Source organism: Arachis hypogaea, chromosome 13 (assembly GCF_003086295.3).
Source record: "Arachis hypogaea cultivar Tifrunner chromosome 13, arahy.Tifrunner.gnm2.J5K5, whole genome shotgun sequence".
Lineage (NCBI taxonomy): Eukaryota > Viridiplantae > Streptophyta > Magnoliopsida > Fabales > Fabaceae > Arachis > Arachis hypogaea.
In genome coordinates this window covers 135,559,785-135,580,435 of record NC_092048.1, presented here as the reverse complement: position 1 = coordinate 135,580,435, position 20,651 = coordinate 135,559,785, and the positions used below count along the sequence as shown (strand labels likewise).

Here is a 20,651-nt window from a genome sequence, read left to right as displayed (position 1 = left end):
GGGGGGCATGGGTAATGAATGAAATAGGTGGTGCCCGGTGGGCAGAGGAGGTTGAAGGTGAGAATAGAGAGACAGCAATGCGAGTGCCATAACTCCATTAAAGGCTATAATACAAGACTTTATAAAATTCTCTTTGGTGGTGTGGAATGTGGACCTTACATATATTTATATTGTCATGTGCTTGGTTTTGGTGCTCGAACTCAATTCCACTGGCAAGAGTGTAGCTTAAGGAATAATGAGATAACGACTATGTCAATACCAGTCAACCGTTTGATCAATCACACTGTCATCCATTTCTAAAATCTCTTCTTTTTCTTGCTTTCTTTATATATATATATATATATATATATTGGTTTCTACCGTATTCTCCAGCCCAGCAAGCTAATGACTAATCCGTTGTAGTACTGAATTTCATTTAAGGGTCAGTGGATTGCTGCTTGCACAAGACGGAATTCAAACCCTAACACTTATTTTAGTGAGCTAACCATTGTCATCCATACATATTATATATTACTTGGCTTCATTTGTGAATAGTATTTTTTATTTTGAAGGATGGAAAAGAGAAGATACTTTAGCTTAATTTCACGTTTAAAAAAAAATGGTAATTGAAGAACCATTCAAGCTCGTTAACTTTTTTTCCTTCTCAAAACCCTCAACTCACAAAGATTCCCAGGTGTGAATGGCAGCTAAAGGACATAAAGCACCGACATTATTGACATTCACATCTTGTGTATACTAATATTATAGTAGCTATGGATATTAGGAGTTTAGAACAATCCCCGGTGCAAAGTTATCAGTAGCATAAATTTGTAAGTTGACATTCAACCAGAACATTCTGCTAAAATTCGTGACAGAAATCATGGGTTGGTGAAATACAACACATTTACTCTTCCAAAGTATAAATAGCCTTTTAAGGGTGTGTCATTATTCTTTGAATATTTCCAACTCTCTAGTTTTAACCGTCCAATTGCAATTGGAAACTAATTGACGATTTCAGATTCCAAGTCTTTGATTTCCCTTTGTTCTACAGATTATGGTAACTGCGTATGATATGAAGGCAAAAAGGGACCAAGTATGAAGGCTACTCTTCCACATAATATTCTAATACATAGCAGTCGAACATACAGAAAATCCAGAGATAAATAGATAAGATAGCAAAACAAAAAGCAAGACTTGGAAGCCAATCACATTATATTCTTCTTCCGCTTTGATGCCATCTTCTGTTCAGTAGTTCAGCTTGCGAAAAACCACCGAGTCAGGTGTAAGAACTAAGAAGCAACATTGGACCATTGACTTCCAAAATCTCTATTCCTAAGTAGACTGCATTCCTGGATTTGTTTTATTCTCTGACCATTATGACACAGCAGAAGTTGCTAAGTTGTACCAGTATCGAGTCGCTCACTCCACAACGTTCACCAGTTCATATTCGATGAGGGACAAGTTATTGTCTTCCTTGACAGTGAAGCTAGCCGGTTCTGTGACTTCGACACGGCCCCACTTGTCAACAGCAAGTCTCATTGATCCTTTGAACATGTCAATTTTGGCATTGCGCAGGATCACAGTAGATCCCTCCTTCATCTCATCCACTGAACAAAAAAAAGGGAGGGGAGGGGAGGGGGGGGGGGGGTGGAATCAGATAATCAATACACCCTGGCATTTTTGTTAAAATTATGGAATAATGATCTTCATTCTAGTTGTGGACAACAGGTCAAAATGAGGCAACCAAGCTTATGTAAATAGATATTCTTTCAAACATATTTTCTTCAACAGCTACAGCTGAAACTATACTACTGAAATTTTATACTAAAAACATTGGTTTCATCTAAACTTCTATGGTGTATACAACATTTCAGGCATCAATATCTAATATCTAAACACAACACTGAACATTATTCATACGTTGCTCTAGTTATGCAATACTTACTTATCTTTAGCATGGAAGTTACAATCCACATCCATTTAAAAATTACTATGATATAAACTAACAGATTCAATTAACCCTCTGTTTCTATTATCATTAACATGAAAAAATAAGTTATAGTCAGCATAAATTCAGCATCCTTCACAACAAATGTGCATTGCTTCAATCTAATAGTCTAGATAAAACACAAGCAAAACATGGTATAAACTAACAAGGACAATATTCGATCTCAAGGCCTAAAGATGAGACAGAGAGGAAGAAGGAATATGTTATCTCATTCATACCCTGTTTCTATAATGTCATTATCCAATATCCATATATTTCACTAGTGGAATCCCTATGTCCACAAAACAAAGGCAAAAAACAAAATAGGTAGATCATTGAATTCTCACAACACATGAAATGATTTAGTGATTTACAGATAACAGCATTTGGCATTATTTCAATTCATTGGAAAAACTGAAATAGAAATGCTTAATATTCTTAGAAACTAAAATGCATTGATGAAGAAAATGCAGCTGATAAACTTTAATGCTTAGAGGCATAGTCACAATCAATTTCTTAGCCAAAGTCCATAGATGTTTACAATTGTGGCCAGATGGAAATACTACCTAAGATCAAAAGGGAGTAGAAGTACTGCAGTAGTAGAGATGTAACATGCATAATAGGAACCATAAGGATCAGGTCCTACGTAAAGTGCATAATATTCAAGCATAGATATCCTTAGGTGAAATGCCCTTAAAATCAAAACTAGCATTAATATAGCGCAGGTATGCGCAGAAAAATCACATAGAACCCTATAAGACACAGTCAGAACACATATCAAACAGAGCAATAGCCACCTTGATGAAGCACCACTTGAGCAGAGTATACACCCAAACAAATAAGATGCAGGGCAGCACCTTGATGAAAACAACGTAGCACCACCTAGTTAGTAGATAAAGCAACTCATATGACTAGAGGGGAAAAACTACAAGGTCTGGAGTCATTTGATCTTTGAAGGTGCGCTAGAGAAGTCTTAGAAATAAAGTATGGTTTGACTGTCACCAAAAAGATGGCTTGACCACCATATTGGAATCCTTCCATCCCAAAAGTTGTACAGGTAAACTCAAAAATCCAATCACAAACCCACATAACCATGTTCTGAGTTGGATAGTAGATCCTAGCAAATATTGTAGGATTGTTAATGTATTCAGAACATATCTTCTTCTGGCGATTCTTTGCAATTTATGATTAGTGCTTTGAGAATATTATGTTCCCATCCAAGGAGGTGGACTCAAAATCCCAACAAGTCTCCTTATCACACCAACCTATTACTACGTTTTCCTTATCTATCCATCCATCCATCCATCAATTCTGTACAAATCCATAATCTCATAATTAGAGTACTTTGATCTATCTCCGGGAGAAGCATAAAATTCATTGTCTGTTGTCCATGATTTGTTTTATGTCAAAATTTGGATGTGAGTGAACCAAAATACTTTGGTCTTTCAGACTTCTTTATTTTCTTCTAAAGCTAAATGTCGAAATCTTGTATTAGAGAACTTATCAGACGAGTTCAGATATTATCAAATTAATAGAAGACATGTCACTAGGAGAATACTTTATTCAAAAGTCATACAAATAAGAATGAAGTTAGCAAATTCTGTTTCATATGTCAGCTTAACATAGTTAAAATTGTGAACCTACCACTAGAAACAAATGAGTATCCCTTCACAATTAAATGAATCCACCAAAAACAACCAACCATATCAAAAGATATATAAAATATAGTGACAAAATCCAACAAGACGCAATGACACATCAAAAACCTTCTAAAGTAGTAACTCTGCAGGATCAAAGAAAATCATCTATACCTTGATCATTTCTGGCTGTAAAAATGATCATTCCGGTCTCATCCCCCACCAAACACTCAGCAATTCGCATTTGCCGAGGTTGAGGTCCATCAGGACGACCCTTCTGCATCACCAACTTGGTACTAACCACCTTCACAGTCAAAGTATGCCCACTGGTCCCGGGGCGAAGCTGATCAACCTTGGTAAACACAGGCTTCCTCAATCCTGGTTTTGATTCTGCCATATCTGCATTCCAACAAAGCCAAAGGTCAAATCAAGCTCGATGATAAAGCCCATCTCGTTCTCATCTAATAAGATATTAAAAACCAAAAGCCCAAAACAAAAAGTGGTAAATTAAACGATTCAGCTCACCCAACAATAATTTCCTTGAAAATTAACATCAATCACGGATAAAAACAGGTCATAAAAACTAATAATTGATCACTTTTTGATTTTCTATATCTAAATTACGAGCCAAGGAAAAACCCTTTGGCCAATGCAAAATTAATACAATTAAGCAAAGCATAAATTAACATCAATCAATTGCAAAGACACACACACATATATAGAAATCGAGCTACCATGGGCTTAAAGGGATGAAAAGTTTGAAGCTTTATAAGCTATCCTTAGTGTTGAAATCGGAGAAACAAAAGAAAGAAACAAACATGAAATAATAGAATTTGGAATCTATGTATGTTAGCGAAAAAGTAACAGAATTTATGGAATCTGACCTGAAAGTAGGAAGTGGAATAGAGAAGAAGGCGTGTATTAGATGCGAGGGAAGTGAGAAAAGAGAGATCTGAAACCAACACGAAACGCAGCTCAGCCGTCGAGGTCGGTTTATAAGGTAGAAGATATGTGCAACTGTTCCTGCTCACTTGTTTCGGGTCAATATTGACCCGATCTGGCCCCACATGTAAAATTTTCTCGGGTCAACCCAATATTTTTATGCAAGTTTCAAATTGGGCTAGCCCAAAATAAGTTTTACCAAAATTAGCCCAATCCTGACCAAAAAGAGAAATATTTAGACAGCGTAATGGATTCTTTAGCTAGCAATTTTTCTAGAGACTTCTCCTTCTCTGGACTCATGGAGACTTGGACTGATAATTTCTGAACTTCACAAGAGTCATAATCATTACACAGCCATGCTCCACGACGTCGTTTTGCGGCACTAAATCTACACCTCAATTCCAATTGTTGTACCGTACCATAAGTCCATAATCATATCTCAATGTAACAAGACATAATTTAGAATCATATACACTATACACACGAATTTATTATAATAAATAAATAAATTTAATTCAGACATTGGCACTCACCTGACTAGAAAATTTTCTGTTACAAAAACATGTAACATTCACATGGTTAGTTATAAAGTTAGTTGAGAGCAGAGATAAGTGATAAGCCGTTAGAAAACAATGTCCGTCTCAGCTGCACTCTCCTCCACACCTTCCCACCTCACCTCTCTCCCTTCCAGTTCTCCATTTTCTCTCAGATTTTCCCTTCCTTTCCGGGAAAATAACAGGGACCGGTTATTCTTCAGTCCTCAGAGTCGGAGACACTCAGGAGTTGTGGTGGTGAGGTCTCAGGCTACAACCACACCTGCTTCTTCTGAGGCAGTTAAAGCCACGGCTGTGCCGTCTGAGATGAAGGCATGGGTGTACGGTGAGTATGGCGGAGTTGACGTGTTGAAGTTTGATTCCAGTGTTGGTGTCCCTGATGTGAAGGAGGATCAGGTTCTTGTTAAGGTTGTTGCTGCTGCTCTTAACCCTGTTGATGCCAAGAGAAGGCAGGGAAAGTTCAAGGCCACTGATTCTCCTCTTCCGGTTATTCTCTCATCTTCCCTCACTTATCTTTTACTTATTTTCTGCTTTTTTTTTCTATATACTTAGTGTATTACATATTAGTATCTAGGTATATCTCGTATTATTTAGTTTGATATTGGGCTTATTTTATCATGATTAGATTTTATTCTTAATTCATAAATAGGCATTCCTTGTACACAGCTTATTCTTGAATTATCATAATGAATTCTGGCAATTGTAATGTAGAGGTATGGAACAGCATGATTTTAATTTTTAAATGCTTAATTAAATAGCATGTTTTGTTGTATTAGAATCTCATTAGTTAATTAAAGGGTACGGTAGCTTCATTAATTGAGGTGAGGACTGAGGAATATAAAAGTTGCTATATCCGAAGATGATTTCAATTACCATAGATTGATTTTGTTGGTAATGGAATGATTTTATATTTGATTTTTGTTTCATGTTAGAATGGTTCTATCATCATATTTATCTTTGCTTGTCAGATCAACAATCTGGCCATATTTTATCTTTGCTCAGCCATAGATCTTAATGACATTTTACATATTTTGCTTTCAAGTAATGAGATGAAATTTGGGTCTTTTGTGAATAGACTGTTCCGGGGTACGATGTTGCCGGAGTGGTGGTGAAGGTTGGTAGCAAAGTAAAGGATTTCAAGGTGGGTGATGAAGTATATGGTGATGTTAATGAGAAAGCACTTGAAGGGCCTAAGCAGTTTGGGTCTTTAGCTGAGTACACTGCTGTTGAGGAGAGATTGTTAGCACCAAAACCAAAGAACTTGAACTTTGCTGAGGCTGCTTCTCTTCCTCTTGCAATTGAGACTGCTTATGAGGGTTTGGAGAGGCTTGGATTCTCCCCTGGTAAATCCATTCTTGTTCTAAATGGTTCTGGTGGTGTTGGAACCCTAGTCATTCAGGTAAGCAGTTGCTCAGTATGATGTTGCATCAAGATTATGTTTGCATTATTTCTCAAGAGTATAAAAATGTTTGAGAGTCTATTTGCAGTAGTGATTGTTGGCAAGGAGTGAGATGCTGATGCTGCATTTTCTAATTCTGTGGTTTTTAGAATATCATCACTGCTAGTTTCATTGTCTCTAAATTACTCAACTAACTAGCTTGGGAGAAAATATGTTCATGGATTCAGATTTCTAGCATGAGAGAAAGTCATTAGAACTCTATATTAATGCTATAAGAAGGTTACACACTAACATGTTACACTTCATGTGTACCTTCAATGATTAATAATAGCTAGCTAAGAAAGTTTTTGGGGCTTCAAGAGTTGCTGCCACTTCAAGCACCAGAAATTTGGAGCTGTTGAAAAGCTTGGGAGCTGATTTGGCTATTGACTACACAAAGGAGAACTTTGAAGACTTGCCAGAAAAATTTGATGTTGTTTATGATGCCATTGGTAAGAAGAAAAAACTGTGTTCTCCTTGTATCATTCATGTTCTTCCAATCTTTGCATGCCTAAATTTTTCCGTGATGTATGCACGTAATCATTACTGTGTCAATAAGTAGAAGATTATGAACTGCATTTTCAAATTTTCACCGTTAAATTTGAGGCTAAAACCTGTTTAATCAAAACATAAGAAACCCTTTATCAGTATATGTACATAAGAAAGGAATCTCATAAGCTTATATTTTAGAGTTTTTCATATTGATCTCCACATGACATTCTTGAATTTGTAAATGATGCATTAACTTCCTCTGATATTTAAATTATGACATATGATAGCCTTATATTTTATAGAATGTCACACATACCTCTATTACTCAGGGAGATGAGTATAAACAACAAATCAAAAAGCGCCGCATATAATATCCCATATTTTAACATAATTCCAGAAGAATTGATCTTACATGATTAATGATATGCAGGGCAATGTGAGAAGGCAGTGAAGGCAGTGAAAGAAGGTGGGAGTGTGGTGGCACTAACAGGAGCAGTTACACCACCTGGGTTCAGATTTGTGGTTACTTCCAATGGAGCTGTTCTCAGGAAACTGAACCCTTACTTGGAGAGTGGACAAGTAAAGCCAGTTGTGGATCCCAAAGGTCCCTTCTCCTTTGCTCAGCTTGTTGAAGCCTTCACTTACCTTGAAACAAACCGTGCTACTGGAAAGGTCGTCATAAGTCCCATCCCATAAAGACAGAGAAAGGGGTAGGAAATTTTGCTGTCTATCTATTTACTAGAGATGTTCACTCTCGGTGTGAGTAAATCAGAGTTTTGATTTATACATAAAAAGCTTCACTGCTAAATGTTCCTTCAAACTATCCATGACTATTTTCCCAAGAAAAATGTCTGTTTTAAACTTAAGGGAACATGGACATGTCCAAATGAAACAAATTAATGAGAAACAGTCTTAACTCACACCTTTTTAACTACTATTCTTTATATGTTCACCGCTTAATTTTTAAGTTTGCATCCTATTTAATAATAGTTGAGGTGTGAATCAATATAGTGTGTCACATTTCATATGGATACATACTATATTTCATTGACAAGTTGTTCATATACTACGATTGAGGTCTCATGTCTCAAAGAAAACAAAGAACAATCAATGTTAATTTCACATAATAGAAAGTTTGGGTTTGTTTGAACACTAATTCCATTCTATTATCATCATTAGATTAAAAACACACATTTTTTGTCATCCAATTTAAAGAGTGTCTGAATAAATAAAACCCAAGCTTTTTAAAGTAAATACTTTATATTGAATGCAAAAAAGCATTACTTTGATTTAGGTGGATATATCAGTATCCTTATATTCAAAAGTTTGCTGGAACATAAAAGTACATAACAAAAATTAGGAGATTATCTAGGTCACAAGGAGCATTATTTTTGCCGAGTGTTTGCGTCTCTTTTTTCTGGGAATTACAAAGACAGAAGACTTGTAGAAAGAAGTAATATACATGAGATTTTGATTGAGAACTCTCCTTGAAGGTGATGTAGTAATATTATATCTCTCTCTTAAATCAGGGACACAGGGGGAGTGACTTTGAAGTCCAAATCCCACAACTCAAAGCTGCCTTTAACAAAATCATAATGTGCACCCTTCAATGCAAGCTTTTTACTCACTACTGCTTCTCTCACAAATGGATAAGTTAATAGGTTCCCAAGTGATACATTCACAGCTTCCTGCATTAGAAAAACATATATATAAGTAGTTCAAGACACTGATCTCCTTGTAATATGTGATATGAAGACCAAAAGTTAAGAAACACTGAATTCAATGTCAGGAAAGTTAATAAAGAGCAGTGCTTTTTAACTTGCCTTTTCACAATTGGCACATTGATCTGAAAAGCTTGAGTCACCAGCTCCTCCTTTAACCTTAGATCTTGCTGGGTTACAAATTTGGACCCATTGCTCTATGAAGTCACTGTGAATGATCAAATAAAAATATAAAATTATTTTACCTTAGTTTATTTAAGTTAAAAAATAAAAATAAAAGTGAGAGTTCATGGAGTAGCACTACAAAGTTTATTTTAAGTAAAATTAAAAAAATACTAATTCTTAAACTCTCTTTGTGATTGTGCATGGCATGTGAGTGAAAAGGAGATGTGTGTAAATTACCACAAGACCTAAAAAGCTACTAAAGAAGATTAAGATTTTCAATCGTGTGTGTGTTTGCTTCTTTTCCTTTCTATTTGTACTTACTTTAGGTATTTTATCTCTTTTTGACAAATTTATTAAATCATGTTTCTACTTTTGAATCTAACCCATAATTTACGATAGGAAATAGATTAATCCGTTAATTAAAATATTATACCTTGCAGTGGTCCCATCATCGGGGATAGACATGAGTCCCTTTATACCTCCACAGCAGCTATGTCCAATTACCACAATATTCTCCACCTGTATGACATTTCGCTTTAGAATAATAATAATAATAATAATAATAATAATAATAATAATAATAATAATAATAATAATAATAAAAGTAGAAGACTATTATATGTTATTTAAAATAAGAAATGATAATTTCCATATATTGTTTGTGTATTTTTTTCTTATAGAAATATTTTTTATACCCACCTTTTTTTATATACATTTTATTTGTTAATTTTTTTATTTTTATACCTAAAAAAGTATCAGAGTAATATTAGGGATTAATATTTTTTTACTAACGTCAACTAAATTTTTTAAATTATTTTATTTATCCTAAATTTTTAATTTTTAATCTTAAATCTTTTAACACTAACTTCTAAATTATAAATCATAAATCCTTAATTTTTAAAAAAATAAGAACTTAAAAAAAACTGACTAATATTAACTAACTAAAATTTAGTTCTCTATCAATGATATACACATTATAAGTCACAACTACATATCTAATTGTACGAGTGTTTTATTTTATTTTATTTTTATCGGAAAATGCTTTAATTTCTTTATTTGTTGTTCATGTTTTATGTCGAAATAAGTTTTTTTTAAGACATTATTTTCATCCACGCTGGCAGCCACCATTGATCTTTGCAGTTTCCACCATCTCCGTCTAATTTGTATACTAATACATCTTCTTTTCTTTTGATTCATGATTTATGATTATGAATGGAAGGTAGGTAGTGGAGGTGGTAGGTATTGGGTCATAAATCATAATTGAACAACAACAATTTTGAATTTACAACCTAATACAGAAAAAGTAGATACTTGAAACTAAAATATATAGTTGCCCTACATTTTTTGTTTGAGTAGTATTCAGCTACCTTATATAATTATATTCCCTTCTTAATATTGTATTCATTTATCCATAAATTGTTTATGAAATATTATATATTCTCCTAACTTAAAGGAGCCTTAACATAAAAGAATAGAGGTGAGATGCGTGTGGATCCCAACTAATAATGAGGGAAATTCTCCACCACAAAACTTTATTACTTGTTTCTTTTCTTTTCACATGCATGACCCACCCTTATCATGTTCTTGCAAGAAGATAGGAGCATCAATGGAATTGTTATGACATTCGTACCTTTAAATGTAAGACCGCATATTCAATGGCTGCCCCTGTTCCTGCGTACTTCGTCTGCCATTCAAAAAAAAAAAAAAAAAGTCAAATTTTGGTATTGAATTTTGAAGCACCAAATATTAGATAAATTTTTATGCACTAATATTATAGAATAACAACCTTATATTATATATTGTATTTGTATGATTTATGAAATTACTTAAACCTTTTCATATGGTGGAACCATGTTGGCAATGTTTCGGACCACAAAAGCTTCACCAGGTTGGAAATCCAAAACATGAGATGGGCAAACTCTTGAATCTGAGCAAGCAAAAACCATAAACTGCAAACAATGCAACATGTGAATCAAAATCAAGAACAACTCCAATGAAATATCTTTAATATTACTTTTGATTTTTACAATAATTAAACTGATTTGAGATTGAAGCTTACATTAGATATAATATTTGAAATAATACAATAAAGAGATATCGTATCATTTTAAAAAAATATTACTACAAATATTACTATTTCAATATCTACTAAATTTGCCAATGAATTATAGCTCAAATAGCATAATCTCCTCATATTCACTTAAAAAGTTACGAGTTCGAGTCTTACGAACTTTACATTAAATTTCAATCAATTTTTATAATATACGTTCTCATAAATATTTATATGATATTTTTTGGGACCCAAAATAAAATTAAACTAAAATCATTCGAGCCCGAAGATATTAGTATCTAACAAAACTTTCCATTAATTAAGATATTCAATAGGGTGATAAAACGTTAATGCTTATTAGTGGTGAGCAATAAATAATTACAAAACCTATATATTAAATTACTTCGAATTAATTTAATATAAATATCCCTAGTCTTAACTACATACATTGAACAGCAAAATGATTCGATAGATGCCGTTACTGAAAAAGACCATATTATAGAATAAAACGATTAGCAGGACCACTTATATGCTATCTGTAGTATGAACATATTGTGCACTTGGTGATAATAGTAGTTAATGCATGTGATCATAGAATAAGGCAAACTAAATTAAAAAAATGTCACTATTAAACTTGAAATATATAGGCGTCGACTTCATTTCATTAATACTATTACTACTACTTTTGTTTTTAGTTTCCCTTTTTGTTCGGAAATTAAAGAAAGTCAACATGACCCGATGGAGAGGCTAAAGGGCAAAATTGAGGAGGAGCAAATCACTTACCTTTGGGCTCTGTCCTTTAGCGAGTTCGCCAAACAAATCCGGATTCTTTCTGATAATAAAAAAGGGAATTAGACAGCTACTTAGTTAACATGGATAATCTGATTTTCACCATTAACATTGCAAAGTAAAAGTCATTATTACACTTGAATGCTATTGTACCATTACTTCCTTTAGCCCTCGGAGAAAAGGGCAACTTAATTCCTAAATATTTAAAAAAAAATCCATTTCAAATGGATCATCATCCCATTAATAATAATAATAATAATAATAAGTTTAACTCTGAATATTATTATATAAATCTCTTGCTATGTTTAATTATTATCTTTGTTCTCATTACAAAACAAAACTTTTTTTGAAAAAATAGATCACTAAATAAAATATAAGTTAGTATGATATTTTAAAAGTAACAGAAAAACGAATAAATAAAAATGTTTAACTATTGAATTACAATAATATATAATAAAGATAATCTATATATATATCAAAGGATAATTTATTGAATTAAATAAATTGGTCCTCAAAATTACCATATTATACATTTTGAAAAGTGGATACCGCAATGCATTTTTTTCATAAACTATATAAACTGCGACAGGAATATCGCAGTTTACAAATGCATGTAATCTATTGAAGAGTGTCGCAGATTACGTTCGAAGAAATTTATCATATAATCTACAATAGGGATGTCGCGAGTTGCGTGTGTTTTGAAAATCAATAAACAAGCAATTAAAAAGTTTGTTTATTTATATATTTTAAAGATATATATTATATTAATTTTTAAGTATATTAAAAATATAGCAAACAATTTTAGATACACGTAACTTTTATTATTTAGATCCAACTATTTAAAAAAAATGATTCCACTTATAACATTTATATAAGCAAGACAAACCTATGTCACAGTGAAAAACACAGGAGACAAAGCAAGTAACCTTTTTATGTCCGAAAAAATTATGAGATAGAAAGGCACTTTAAAGAATGCCCCATTTATTTTGGGTGAGATCCTAAATCTATTGCCATGTTACTACCACTACTACTCTATGATCCTATGTGTTCCCATTGCCATCTCCTCTCCAATGAATTCATTGTAATGTTAAGATAGTCAACTTATAATGTCGCTTATCACAAGTGCCAATAATGCGTGTCTGACGTTATTTTGAGGCTATAACCTTATTGGTCCCACTCTCATCAATAGTAGTAAATTCACAATTGTTACAGACTTACAGTCGCTATTTTTCTACTTTACATAAGTGGCCACGCTCATGATCCTCATAAATAAAACTCTTGAATTCATGTTACCACTACAAGAACACCTTTACTTTAGGGGCAGTTCCGTTATTTCACCAGCCACAAAGCAGTCAAGTACTACTAATGCCACAAAAAACAATCACATATTCCATCAACACAACCCACAAGGTTCGGTTCCTCTGCTGTCAGGTGCAGATGCGATGCCACTATTCAAGAATAGTCTCTTTAGCCGATCAACAAATTTTAGTTAAATATGTAATTAATATTATTTTTAAAAAATTAAATAAAATATTTTAAAAATAAAAAATATTATTTATATATTAAAATTAACTACTAAAATTTATGTATAATTTAATTAATGTGTTGATACCAAATTAATATACTGAGTTGGTCATATTCGACACGTCTAGGACAAAATTAGCTAAATTTGCTTAATTAGGAGTTGTGATTAAGTTTTTAATGACGGCAATAAAAAATTTGTAATTACTAGTGGTGCAACAAAACAGTGATTAAGTAATAAGTAGTAAGTAGCTAGGTAGATGAATAAGAGAAAGAGAGAGGAAGGGAAGTAGTACTCGAATTTCTCCTTCTTGAAGTGGTCAAAGCCGGTTCGGATCCTGTCATCCGGGTTGAATGGAGTGGAACCGGCGGCCTCCAGGTCCGCCGTGAGCTGCTTGATCTTTGCGGCGGCCAGGCTGCCGAGTATGGCTTTGTCCCTTCAATAATAATAACAAATAAAAAAAATTGAGAGAGATAATAGAATGCGTCAAAGGCGGTGCGGGTCCCACTGTGTGCCGAACAACACACATGAAAGATGAAACCACCGCGCCAAATTCATTAATTAATTAACTGAAAAAGAAGACAAAGCGATCGGAACGCGGTTTCGTCTGTTAAACCAAGGAAAACGCCGATGATGACGATCATAAATTTTCATAAAAATAAATCAGAAAGAGAGATAGAGAGATGAAGATCGAGTACTTGAGGAGGTCGGAGAGGGCTGCAATGGCGTCATCGTATGAGTCTCCAGCTGCCATGTCTTCCTTCTGTATGTTATTGTTCCAATCGCACAATTCAGTTTTATTATTCTTTTATTACAATCATCCAAATATATGATACATATGATAACAAAATAACTATCTATCTATTAATTAATATATATGGTATATACATGTGAATCTGGGAGAAAGGATGAAGCTAATTAAGAGAGATATCAGAGATGGCATGCAGACCTTAATTTGTGAGTGAGAGAGAAGAGATTATGACGAAAATGGTGAGATTTCTGAAGAAAATTGATGTATGTGTTGCGGTTTTTATATGTGAAGAGATGAGATCAGATGTTGAGTTTGGAACACCGTTGGGAATTAAAAAAATGAGAAAGTAGGACCACTCTATCAGTACTTTTATTAAAATTTAATCAATATTTAATTAATAAAAAAATTATATTATTAAATATAATTTTATATAATTACAATATTAAAAATATTAATAATAATTAATTAATAACTATAAATTATAAAATCTATTCGTTCCATAACATTTTGTTAAAAAATTACAAGTGAACCACATACATCATCTATTCTCTGCCTTAAGCCCCACCTCTCATATCTCATTTCATTTCAAACAAAAAATTTTAATTAAATAACCCATATTTTTTGTGGTTAATTTTTTTTGTATATTAAAAAAATTTTGGTATATTACTCAATCATTGAATTTTATGATAATTTTTAAAATGGTAGAAACAGTACAATACGTCTTTTTTGAATTGACAATACATCTTTTTGTATTGTATATTTTAAATTAAAATATACAATACAACAGACGTATTATCAATCCAAATAAAACGTATTGTATTATTTTTATTATTTTAAAAAATACCATAAAATTCAATAATTGAATATTACACCAAAATTATATCAATACGTAAAAAAATAAACCACTTTTGTTTCTAGATAATTTTTTACATAATTAGTGTATGTATAAAACTTAATACATAATAATTAAATTTTAATATTAATATTAACTAATGATGCACACTCCCTCAGCACCATGCATGCTGACCCACTTATATGGGTTATGTGAGTCACTAGTATATTAATTGATATATAGAAAAAGGGAAGAAAATAATGGATACATAGTTATAAGCTTTGTAAGGTGGTGTATATTTTGTGATTTTGCACATTTTAGTTATGAATATAAAATTGATAATCCAATAGCTACGCCGTGTGGCCTATGCTGGATACAGAGTTTGAAGTTTTTAACACACATCTCATCTCATAAATCCGTATATTTGTTGAGATTTGTCTCCCACTTAATCTTTCATTCTAAGCGAATCAAATTTTAGATTTCAGTTTTTCACAGTAATATCCTCTTATTAACGCGTCAACTTAATCATTGTTTTTAGTAAGTTGAATAAACAAATGCATTAGGTGAAAATTCAGGTGCATATAAAATTGATAGTTGATAGTCGTTAGATAATAATTTAATCAAATTTGTCAAATTATTTAATAATTCTTAACTATCAAAATTTACATAAAGTTAACTGCACTTGCGTTTTTATCAATGCATTAATACTAATTTTTTTTATATAATATGGCATCAGAAAATATTTTATGATGGTTATATATAACTGCCAAAATATAGGTAAAAGTTACGTAGAAAATTCAAAAAACCAAATTGAGTTATGTGAAACTAAAAACTAAGATATTTGTATCCGTGTTATCAAAGTAAGCCATATATAATTTTGCTTTAATCAATTCATTATGTGAAACGTCATTTATTTGATCCACGTATTTATTAAAATGAAATATTTTAAAATGATGAAAAAGTAAAAAACAAACAAGTAAAATGCTTTTTTTTTTTGTTAGATGTATACATGATAGCTCGCAAGAAGATGTTAAGTACGTTAATAACCTGGAAAAAAAATACTCAAGAAGCTAATTAAGGAATTAGATCAATCCCGTTATTATGATAAATGTGAATTGATGATTCCCGTGACAAATGGGTTGCTACCTATTAATTAGGTGTAGAAATGATTTAGATTGGAACTGATATATGGTTATCTTAATTAGTGTTTGAAATAGCAAAAATATTTGGTACGTAGTAGACAATAGAAAATTATTTTATTTTATATTTTTAATTATAATCTATTTTATTTTGTATTTTTTATTATCATTAACATAATTAAATAATATTAAATATAATAAATATATAATTATAAATATTAAATTAAATAAAATATTTTTAGAATTATTTTCTCCTTAGCATATATAACTTATCTAATAACATATTAGTTGTAGAAAGATCGTTAATTACATCAAAGATTGTTTCTTAGTTGCATTAATTTAATAATATAATAAATAATAATAATAATAATAATAATTTATTTGTGCAGAACAGACTTTAGATGAGGAGGTATCGAGATACAAGTTCACAAAGGAGATTTGAAAACGCCTATTTTTACCTCTGAGTGTAGTTATTTACTTAGTTTGTATTGGTAGACCGGGTCAATACAAAGAACTTGCTAAGTAGGTTGGAAATCCTACAACAGAATGATGGTTTGTATTGGTATGCCAGGTGTGGTGTGCTTGGATCTCAGCGTTTGGACAGATGTGGGTTGTCCCTGGTACCTTGAAAGAGCATTTTGACAGTTGGAGATCCACGCCGATGAGAAAAGAGAGGCACAAGTATTGGCTACTTAGATTTTTCTTAACCGTATAGATTATTTGGCTATGCCAAAATGATGCTATTTTTCACATTAAGATAACAGAAATTGACGACTGTGTGGAGCAATCATTTTCTTATGTTAAAGAGTGGTGTTTTAAATAACTCATATTGTTGATGGCTATGTCAAAAATGACATAGAAGTTGTTATGGCTTTATTATTATTATTATCTTAGTGTTACTTTACTCCACTTAAGTGTTGAACTCTTATTTTAAAATAATAATAATAATAATAATAATAATAATAATAATAATAATAATAATAATAATTGGATACTAAAAATGAGTTAGCTAGCTTTGTGAATAATGCGGTTTTTTTCTAATCTTAAATTCCAAAAAAATATATATAATTTTTTTATTTTGTTTGTTACCTTTTTTTTCTGAAACTCATATCCCAAGTCCCCTATTGAGATGGAGGATTTTTGGGAGTGAGGGTGCCCCTACCCATCCGTTATACAAATTCCGTTTAGGTTACGGAATAAGTTACGAAACGTCATTTTGACTTGCTTTTCTACCCATGTATGTGGATCATTTATTTATATCAAAAGTAGGGTTGAGAAATCAGAAACTTGATTAAAGCAATTATAGATAACCTTTCCATGTGAATATTAATAAAATGAATCCTACTATATATTGAATAATACAAAATAATTTAAATTGCATGCACACGTAGAATGCTGGGTTTGCATACATGCCATTTTATGTCAAAGTAAATGTTGGGGGTGACTAACATAAATAATTACATACTTAGTTTAATTGAACTTTATTATATCAATAGTGGGTTTAATATATATATATATATATATATATATATAGGCAGACTAGTTGAAACCCACCCTAGTTAGTTGTATTGTACTAAGCACAAGAAGGACCATTGTTTCAATCAATTAGTATATATTATGCAGAAGCTATGATAGTCTGATTTTGGAAGCTGAAAAATATATAGAACGTGTTCAAGATTTCAAGAGTAATAATTAAGTAGCATACCGAGGAAATCTTGCCGGTACAACAAAGCATCATGCACTTTTTAAATGACCTCGCCATCTTCTATCGCTTTGCACCAATGATCCTCTGATCTCTATAGATGACTATCACCCTATCTGTTAATTAAGCACACACAAACACTAGTCATCAACAACTACTCACATGCATGCACCTCGTTTATTATTCTTTATTATAATTAGGTTTAATTACTATATTAATTTTTATAATTTTATCAAAATTTTTAATTAAATTTTTATATATATTTTTTAATTAGGTCTTTATATTATTTTTAATTTTATAATTAAATCATTTTTTTTGTCAAAAATGTTAAAATTAATAAAATATTATTTCCAAAAACATGTAATAAAAAATTTAATTAAGTTTTAATTATGAATACCTTCTATTTGCAAAAAAATATTCAATTATTAATTCTAATATTTTTTACACTATAAAAATAAAAATAATATAAAATTCAATTGAAAAAAAATATAAAGACCTAATTATAAATTTAATAAAATTACAAGAATCAACAGAATAATTAAATTTTATAATTACTACTCTAATTAAGCCTAGCTATATATCTAGTCTCACACTATTGATGAAATGTTTTAGATAATGTAAAAAAATGAGACAAGAGTGTATAATAATAAGTGATAGAGGTGATGAGAGGTAAAACACTTTTCCTTTTTAATTCATATTATAGATACTAATTTACTTCATATGGGATGCCAAAAGGAGAAGAATTGCACAAATAATGAATAAATAAGTAGCAAATAATTGAAAGCCATTTCTTATGGATATAATAATAAAATTAAATCACACCATTAATTGGAGTGGTTACCAAAAATTAAACCTTTCTGCGAGAAATTTGACTTCTTTTTTCCACGTTGCCGTGTGAGTGAGGTAGATGGCAAAAAGGGTATAGGTTATTTGACTAAGAGAAGTGAGGAGGGTAGCTCAAAAAGCCATAGCCCTTAGGCACCGAAAATGGAGGGAGAATGATGAAGAATTTGAAGGGCCACATGAAAGGAAGCATCCACTATAAGATAAAGAAAGCGAAATGTCAACTAATTCTAACTCTATGTTTTGTAATATGGACAATGCTTCCTTATCTCTCATTTCTCAAACCCAATCAAATGTAGTGGACACAGTTAATTTAAGGTTCTTAATGTTAAGCCACAAATTGAGGCACATTGATTAATATTATGGATATTGGAGCATATATGTTCCATACTTCCATTTGTTTTCTAAAAAGATAATTCATTTCATGATGATAGAGATCTTATTTGTGACTTCTCCGTTTCAAAATTTTATTAGGCAAGTTAGGTTTCTTTTTTATTTTATTTTATTTTTTTAAAGAAAGAACTGAAAATAAATAAATTATAAATGAAGTTTTTATTACTATTGTTAATTTTTTTTACCAAAAAATTCTAAAATATAAAGGCAAAATATGAAAATAAAAAACAAATAGAACTATAATGAATAATGAGAGTGGTTGTTTCTTTTTTCTTTGAAATGTGACCGAGAAAATTACTATCACAATTTTATCGACATTCATCCTAGGATGAATTATTAATATGAATATTAACAAATCTTACATGAGTATCTATCCCTTTTAATTTGAGTACTCATAGTTGGAAATTAAAAAATGTTTTGTAGTATGTTTTTGAGTCTCACTCTACTTACTTCTTTTAATCTTTTCATTCTTTCAAGTGGCCGATTGTTGAATCCTCTTTAATTTGTTTTCAACTTGCTTGATGTGGGTTTATTCTTAGAGTACTAAAACTGATCAATCATTGTGAAAACAACTTTTAACTTATTCTATCAATTTTTCACTTTTTTGTGATTCTGTCCCTTTAATTTCAATTTCTAAATTTGTATACAGTTTGTTGATTATTATATGTTAAACTATTGATGTCATATACTTTCATTTATTTTTTAATTGCATACAATGTGAATGTAAATTTGCATAAAAATGTTGTAGTAGTTAATGTGACATGCAAGAAAGAAATCGATGACATAATATGTAAGTGTAGCATCTTCTATGGTCTTAATAATGATGATCATTTTTAGGTGTATACATGTACAATTTTTAATTACTACTGTGATTCCAGTTCCCAACAACAGTTGTCATAAATTGCAGATTTGCAGTGCTAATAAAATACAAAGTCATAGATAATATTTTAACCAATTCTGATATATATTATACACTTTGTTCTGCAATGATGCCATGCAACAGCTTCACTTAGGAGGAAATCAGCTTGGTTTCCGGAATAATTTATCTTTTTTTTTTTCTATTTATAGCTCATTTACAAGTTACAACCTTTGTTTTTGTGGATTTTAAATTAGGGTTTTTTAATTCAGAATATAGACACCATAGTCAGATTCAGACGCATGGCTAATTATTCACTATTTATTTCAAACTCAATATTATTATTGGAAGGAGTAAAATATCGTTTTTGTCCCCAACGTTTGGGGTAAGTCCTATTTGTATCCCTAACGTTTAAATCGTCATATTTATATTCTTAACGTTTATAAAAGTGATTCAATATTATTCTACTATCAATTATACTAACAAATTAGATTATATTTTTCAATTATTCTCACTTAAATGTATTCATTCTCAATTAGGTCTCACTTGAATGTGTTCGATTTTAATATTATACTCACTATTTGTGTTTAGATTCAATTATGTCCCTTAAAAAGTGAATTATGTAAATGTTGTAGGAATTAGTTCCAACATTTGATGAGCTATTTTTCGGAATAGATCATCGATTCTATCCCAGACATTTGTATTCTACCTTCAAGAAAAGATTTTTAAAACTCAAATTAAAGCGCTCATGATGTGTAATTGACGGCAGGATAATATTAAATCACTTTTACAAACGTTAAGAAAACAAATAGAATGATTTAAACGTTAGGAACACAAATAGGATTTACCCTAAATGTTG

At 31.3% G+C, this 20,651-nt stretch overlaps 3 protein-coding genes across 8 annotated transcripts; 1 reads left to right on the top strand and 2 right to left on the bottom strand.

Annotated features, from left to right (window-relative positions):
• Window positions 1-1,052: 1,052 nt before the first annotated feature.
• On the bottom strand, window positions 1,053-4,872 carry LOC112733914 (uncharacterized protein At4g28440). The gene is made up of 3 exons (XM_025783027.3): window positions 4,488-4,872; window positions 3,778-4,002; window positions 1,053-1,586 (listed from the first exon to the last, which is right to left on the bottom strand). Exons 2-3 carry the CDS (start codon window positions 3,998-4,000, stop codon window positions 1,399-1,401), a joined length of 411 nt encoding a protein of 136 aa, XP_025638812.1. The 5' UTR covers window positions 4,001-4,002; window positions 4,488-4,872; the 3' UTR covers window positions 1,053-1,398.
• LOC112733912 (2-methylene-furan-3-one reductase) lies at window positions 4,844-8,882 on the top strand. Its single transcript, XM_025783023.3, has 5 exons — window positions 4,844-5,585; window positions 6,175-6,498; window positions 6,830-6,989; window positions 7,460-7,739; window positions 8,559-8,882. The coding sequence occupies exons 1-4, from the start codon at window positions 5,178-5,180 to the stop codon at window positions 7,723-7,725; spliced, it is 1,158 nt and encodes a 385-aa protein (XP_025638808.1). The 5' UTR covers window positions 4,844-5,177; the 3' UTR covers window positions 7,726-7,739; window positions 8,559-8,882.
• Window positions 8,271-18,938, bottom strand: LOC112733913 (carbonic anhydrase 2). Of its 6 annotated transcripts, none has more exons than XM_072213214.1 (10): window positions 18,542-18,938; window positions 17,704-17,816; window positions 13,975-14,039; window positions 13,572-13,712; window positions 11,749-11,797; window positions 10,748-10,864; window positions 10,546-10,599; window positions 9,349-9,434; window positions 8,849-8,958; window positions 8,271-8,713 (listed from the first exon to the last, which is right to left on the bottom strand). In XM_072213214.1, the coding sequence occupies exons 2-10, from the start codon at window positions 17,758-17,760 to the stop codon at window positions 8,550-8,552; spliced, it is 843 nt and encodes a 280-aa protein (XP_072069315.1). In that variant the 5' UTR covers window positions 17,761-17,816; window positions 18,542-18,938; the 3' UTR covers window positions 8,271-8,549. The 6 variants fall into 6 exon arrangements, with proteins under 6 accessions (XP_072069315.1, XP_025638809.1, XP_072069316.1 ...); XM_025783024.3 differs by having other exon boundaries at window positions 8,271-8,717; window positions 8,853-8,958; XM_072213215.1 differs by having other exon boundaries at window positions 18,554-18,873.
• Window positions 18,939-20,651: the final 1,713 nt, after the last annotated feature.

Bases quoted from the DNA above. Each gene is read 5' to 3' on its own strand.
- LOC112733914 (XM_025783027.3), bottom strand. From the start codon at position 4,000: ATGGCAGAATCAAAACCAGGATTGAGGAAGCCTGTGTTTACCAAGGTT. The intron at 1,587-3,777 runs GTATAGATGATT...TTTTTTGTTCAG, and splicing joins TACAGCCAGAAATGATCAAG to TGGATGAGATGAAGGAGGGA.
- LOC112733912 (XM_025783023.3), top strand. From the start codon at position 5,178: ATGTCCGTCTCAGCTGCACTCTCCTCCACACCTTCCCACCTCACCTCT. The intron at 6,499-6,829 runs GTAAGCAGTTGC...GATTAATAATAG, and splicing joins TTGGAACCCTAGTCATTCAG to CTAGCTAAGAAAGTTTTTGG. The intron at 6,990-7,459 runs GTAAGAAGAAAA...AATGATATGCAG, and splicing joins TGTTGTTTATGATGCCATTG to GGCAATGTGAGAAGGCAGTG.
- LOC112733913 (XM_072213214.1), bottom strand. From the start codon at position 17,760: ATGGCGAGGTCATTTAAAAAGTGCATGATGCTTTGTTGTACCGGCAAG. The intron at 10,600-10,747 runs GTTTAAGTAATT...TTTGAATGGCAG, and splicing joins TGGTTCCACCATATGAAAAG to ACGAAGTACGCAGGAACAGG. The intron at 9,435-10,545 runs GTACGAATGTCA...AATGTCATACAG, and splicing joins ATGCGGTCTTACATTTAAAG to GTGGAGAATATTGTGGTAAT.